The 5701-nt window shown below is 51.9% G+C and overlaps 1 protein-coding gene across 1 annotated transcript in view; it reads left to right on the forward strand.

Moving 5' to 3' along the window:
* CUNH21orf58 (chromosome unknown C21orf58 homolog) overlaps positions 1–3929 on the forward strand; it is a 6218-nt gene extending 2289 nt beyond the window's left edge. The window contains exons 3-6 of the mRNA XM_027904029.1: positions 335–537; positions 981–1095; positions 2496–2635; positions 3774–3929. Coding sequence (XP_027759830.1) covers positions 335–537; positions 981–1095; positions 2496–2635; positions 3774–3929 — 614 coding nt within the window. The remainder of the gene's footprint in view (positions 1–334; positions 538–980; positions 1096–2495; positions 2636–3773) is intronic.
* Positions 3930–5701: the final 1772 nt, after the last annotated feature.

A 5701-nucleotide genomic window follows, 5' to 3' on the forward strand; every position in this document is an offset into this window, starting at 1 on the left:
CCCATTTTCCCTGCACATCCACTGCTGACGTGGATTCAGTGTTTCCCTGTCCTTTGGTTCTTGGGCTGGGCAGTATCAGTGCTTTGCTGTTCGGAATGTAGAGGCTGGGACAGCTGATCAGGGAGGGGGCCTGGGGAGCTCTTTGGCTACCAACCATCAATGAAATGTTTTCCCAGACTTTTGGCTTCTCATTCTGCACTTCCCCTCCTCACCCCCCCCCCATTCTATGCTTGTGCTTCAAGATATGTGGGAAGGAAAACTTCCCTTGTGCTTACTCAGGCACTGGCTGTGCCCTGCTGCAGGTTCCCAGGGGGTAATCCCATTTAGAGCAGAGAGCATAACAACACCGCCTGCCTTCCTGTGACCGGGTTTTCTTTAAGAAGAGGCTTGATGTTGCAGGAGCAGCACCTTCTGGAAGAGCTTTCACAGCCACCTGCAGCAGCTGGAGGGCACTTCCACAGAACTGTCCCCCCACAAGTCTACCAGATCCCTTTTCCAGCTCCCCAAGTGGAGCCACCAAGGATTATCCAGCAGACGGTAAGGATTGTCTCCCGGGAAACACCACCAGCGCTGTGCCAGTCAGAGACAACAACCCTCTGGGGGCTGTATGGCATTGCCCATCCCACCAAAGGGAAGACACACCTCTTGCCCTTGTGTGGGACCCTTGCTGCCCTCAGCAAAACCTAAGGGAAGTCACCTCACGAATAAGGCCCCAAATTAACGATGTGCACGAGGTTTACCTTGGGGGCAAGGTGGCAGAAGGAGCGGCAGGATTGCCCAGGCCTGGCCGGTCAGCCAGTTTCTAATGCACATCACTGCCTGCTCGTGCAGCCCACAGCCTCAGCAGCTCCTCCCCGAGGATCCCACGGGAGACAGTGCCCCAAGTTTTCCCACACTCCAGGAAGGTGACAGCCCTTCCCAGAGACGGGAGAGCTGGCAAAAACCAACCCAAACTTCTCCGCTTCCCTCCCTTTCTCCAGATGCCTCCTCAGCCTGCCACCATCATCCAGCAGCTACCTCAGCCACCCCCTCTGATCACACAGGTCCCTCCTGCCCAGCCCTTTGCAGCCCCCCGCTCTGGAAGCATCAAGGAAGGTGAGGTGCTCTCTGTGTAGCAGCCAGCTCCCATCAGCTCCCATCAGCAGGCCCGGGGAGGGCAGCTGAGGTGTCGTGGCAGGTGGAAGGGGGCACAGGACACTGTCCAGGCTGGTTAGTGACAGGCTGTTTGGTGAGTGGGAATTGCACTCCGTAACTGCGGTGGGCACCAGTCCTGAGAGGCTTTCTCAGACAAACTCTTATTGGTAAAACTAAAGAAAGAAGGACTACAAACTCCAGGGGGGCTTGGGAAAGCAAAACAGCTCAGCTCACGATGGCACTGAGCAATATTAACGAGGTCGAACGCGTGTGCATGGGTGATTCCAAAATTAACAACCAGGCTTCTAAAATCTGGTTTCATTCTTCTGCCCCCTCTTAAGCTGCTGTTCAATCTCCTCGGGCTTTTATTGTGCCCCGTGTTTGGAAACAAGACAGAACAGTGGAAAGTGCTGTTCCAAAAATAGTGCAATGCCAATAAAAGAGCTTGTTTCCAAACAGAGGTGGATGCTACTGTGAAATAATACATGGACTAAAACCTGGGATGACTCCCCTGGTTCAGCCTGCAGCCAAAGTTTTCTTCAACCCACACAGAAATCTTCAGTCGTGAAACGGCAGTATTTCTCTGCTCACTCTCCATCTGAGTGCCTGGAATTTTGAATAAGAGTTTATTTTCATAAACAAAATAGTCTCGATTCATGCATGACTCTTCTGAAGCTGCCACATGTAAAGTACTTTTCGTGTTACCAGTAAAAAGGAGAAGGAGAGTTGCCTTGATTTTTTTTCCCCTACTTTTTTTTCTCACCTCTTCCTCTTCACCTTCTCCCCCCACTCCCCAGGTGAATCATTTACACTGCACAGGCCCTTTGTGATCCCAGGGATCGTGGTGAGGAGGTTTGATGTGCATGCAGTGAGGGTTGGACTAGATGATCTTACAGGTCCTTTCCATCCTTTATGATTCTGTGGGTCAGTGGACTCTCAAGGTGGCACTGCAATGCCACGTAAATTTGAGGAAACCCCTCGCATGGAGAGCACAGTCAGGAGCCCGTCCATCCTGGAGAAAGGGAGAGCTCCAGCCCCAGCCCCTGTCCAGCCTCTCAGCATAACCAGTGGTGTGGCCTTGCAGGGAAACGAACAGACAGAAGGTGCTCATCGAGCAGCTTTCCTGTAGGAGGGAGGAGAAAGAGGAAAGCTGGTATGGACAGTCTCATTCATAGACATTAATTTTGCACTGTCTGGGCAAATAATGCCGATGCTCTTCATGTGCCCCTTTCAGCTGCTTTGCCCTGGTTGCAGTGACCCCTCTGCACGCCGAAGGCACTCCTGCTGTCTTGCCTCTCCTGTTCGTCAGCTGGTGGTGAAACTCTTTTTTTTCTTCCTTGCGGGGGGTGACCTCTTCCCAGACATGGTGGAGATGATGCTGATGCAGAACGCTCAGATGCACCAGATCGTGATGCAGAACATGATGCTGAAGGCTCTGCCGCCGGTGGCGTTCACGCAGCCCACGGGGGTCAGGTCTGCCCCGCCCCAGCACACACAGCAGGTAAAACCCCCGGGCCTGGGGGGGTGTCCTTGCTCGCACCAGGCAGTGGCTGATCTCCTGGGGAGGGTACAGGGCCTGGACAGCACACACGGAGAGGCTGGGACGTCTTAAACCTGCGGCGCCAGGAGCCTGTTTGTGAGATGGCACAGCCTGCCTGCTGGCCGTGAGGAGCGCTGCGAAGGCACCCCACGGGAGGATGAGTGTCTGCTCACAGGTGCAGAGTGGAGTCAGTCCAGCTCTGAAAACCACCTGGCCTGTAGGGTTGAACCACTAACACGAAGACACCTGCACTGAGTATCTGCTGCTGCAGGTCCCTCACTGCAAACAGCGGGGGGAAAGCTGGAGAGGAGCCTCTGGCAAGGGCAGGCAGTAACAGAACAATGGGGGATGGCTTTAAACTGAAAGAGAATAGGTTTAGATTAAATATTAGGATGGAATTCTTCCCTGAAGGGTGGTGTGGCCCTGGCACAGAGAAGCTGTGGCTGCCCCATCCCTGGAAGTGCTCTAGGAGAGGTTGGACAGGGTTTGAGGCAACCTGGGCTAGTGGAAGGTGTCCCTGCCCTTGGCCGGGGCTTGGAATGAGAGGGTCTTGAATGTCCCTTCCAACCCAAACCATTCTGTCATTCTATGAATATTTATGTTACAAATTATTTTATTAGTAAAACCTGACCTGGCAGTATCAAATGGAGTAGAGCTAAAGCTCAGATTTTGTGATGGGGCTCCTCTGCTCTTGTTCCTGCCTCACTGAAAATCACTTGCTACTCAGCACTGAAGGAACAGCTTCTTAGACATATTTTAGTATGTAGAGCCCTGTAGGGATTTTTTAAAAATGTGTCCAGTGCCTGATGAGGGGTAGGTAAATTTGAACATATCCTTAGATGCCCAGTTCCTAATCTACTTTTAACAAGGTGATAGAACTCCTAAGCATCCTTAAGTGCCTTGGAAAAATGTCCAGTCTCTCCTCCATGGCATTTATGATCTAAGAAGAAAGGAAGGTTAATCTTCATAGAGGAGGGGGTGTGCTAGCATTGCAATACCTTCCTCTGTACTTTTCCTACCCCACAACCTTCAGGATAACGTTTCCTTGTGCTGAAAGAAAGATCCTTGATCCCCACCCTTTGGTCTCTCTTCCAACCAGGACCTGCAGCTTGCTGCTCCCCTGGCTGTGAGAGCAGACCGTCCCAGGCCACCCGTGGTGCACCACCACCACCACTACCCTCCCACAGGGGTGCTCCCAGTGCCTCCCAAGGGCTTCCCAGCCCCGTCCCCGGCGCATCACTGGACCTGGACGTAGGCAGCTTGCTCCCTACCCGGCCTAGGTAAGCAAGCAGGCAGCTGTGACAAACCCTCCTAGCCCATTCTTCCTGCACAGGTTGGAGTAGCAATGCAGATTGTGGAACTAGAGCCCTGCCACGCTGTGGGGCTCTTACTCTGGGTTCTGGATCTCCCTGCCAACCCAGCAGTCACCTGCTGAACAAGGAGGGATTGTGCGTTTTACATTCAGGCTCGGGTTCCCAGCAGGATTTACCTTCTTAAAGCACTGCTGAGACATTTGCTGAGTGGAAATTCTTGGGGGGAAAAAAAAACCCTGCCACGCTGCTGCATCGGTGGGAACACAGCTTTTATTTCTGTGCTGTGGCTCCTTCAAGACCTTAGTGAACAGAAGGACAGGGTGGAGGCAGCTGCATCCCTGGGCCCCCGTGACCTGCTGGCAGGGGTGTCTGCACGGCAGAGGATTTGAATTCCTGAACAGATTATTTACCTAATGGGATTCTAAGGGATAAACATTTCTACCTATTTCCCTTTTACATGGGTTTGTAATCTGAACTGAGTAAAGAACTCCTGGCTCCTTTCAGAATCAGTGCAATTTGCTGTTTGCATGAATCAGCAAAGCTCTTGTCATGGCCTTCAAGCTTTCTTCCTCTGCTTCAGCTCCTTCTGCCATGACTTATGAGACCAAACATCTTCTTGCAGCTGCAGCACTGCTGGCTATTGCCCAACACAATACACCCATTTTTCTTGTTGCAGGTGGCCCTCATACTGACAGGATGGGATCCTCGGCACGTGGACCATAGCCTTTCTAAAAGTAATAAAATCCTGATGTTCTTCCTTGAGTATTGCCATGTCGTCTTATTCAGCAACATAAATCAAGCAATTTTCCCTCCTTTATTTTTCCCACTAGTTTTCAGAGGGCAGGCTTGAATCCATGCCCATGCTATCCTGTTCTTATCAGGCAATAATTCTTCATGCTCTCAGCAGCCTGGTTGTCCTTAATATAGAAAGATGAACAATGATTTCCTAGCACTTTCTCAATGTCTTCTCCTCTTGTTAAAGCAGAGACCATCTGTGCACTGGGTTTGCCTCGTGCAGCTTGAGATTGAGTCTGATTAAGATAACCCAGGGACCTAACTTTCATTGGGAATGAAGAAAAGACAGTAACAGCCACTGAGGGAAGCTACTGGTGCGCTGTCTGTGCTCCAGAAACAATTAATGAATTATTTATTTACTATGTAAAACCTACCTTGCTCTTTGCCCTCCCTGCTCTGTTGTCTGTGCTGGGGGTGTGTGAGTCAGTCAGATAGTCTGGATCAATTCACTGCTGTGGAGATCAGAGAAACCCACCGGTTGGACGTGGTGCCAGGGCCTTCAACAACCCCAGCCAGCCCATCTGGAACCCCCTGCTCTCCCCGAGGCCACCATTCCCATTTAAACTCAGGTTTTCCAGTCCTGGAAAGCTTCTGCAGATTTGACATGGACCCTTTGCCCAGCTTCACACCCCAAAATGCTTGAGTCACACGCAAGCTTCCTTGGATGACAGATGTCCTCAAAGACAGGATGAGGCTCCTGGGCAGGCAGGGTGTCTCACACCTCAGCCTCAGGAGAGAACCTGTGCAGCTCCAGAAGCTGCTCTGCGTTGTCCCACCAGTGCCCCTGCAGCTGCAGCCCACTGAAGCGCCAGGGAAAGCCTGGCAGATGCAAGTTCTCCTCCTGCTCTGTGTGTGTTCCTTGAAGACTGTGGAATTGCTTCAGAATTCCTGAAAGAGGCCTTGGGATGAAGCCTGGCTG

Source organism: Empidonax traillii, unplaced genomic scaffold (genome assembly GCF_003031625.1).
Source record: "Empidonax traillii isolate 1590-97213 ecotype Southwest subspecies unplaced genomic scaffold, ASM303162v1 scaffold1004:size452305, whole genome shotgun sequence".
Classification (NCBI taxonomy): Eukaryota; Metazoa; Chordata; class Aves; order Passeriformes; family Tyrannidae; genus Empidonax; species Empidonax traillii.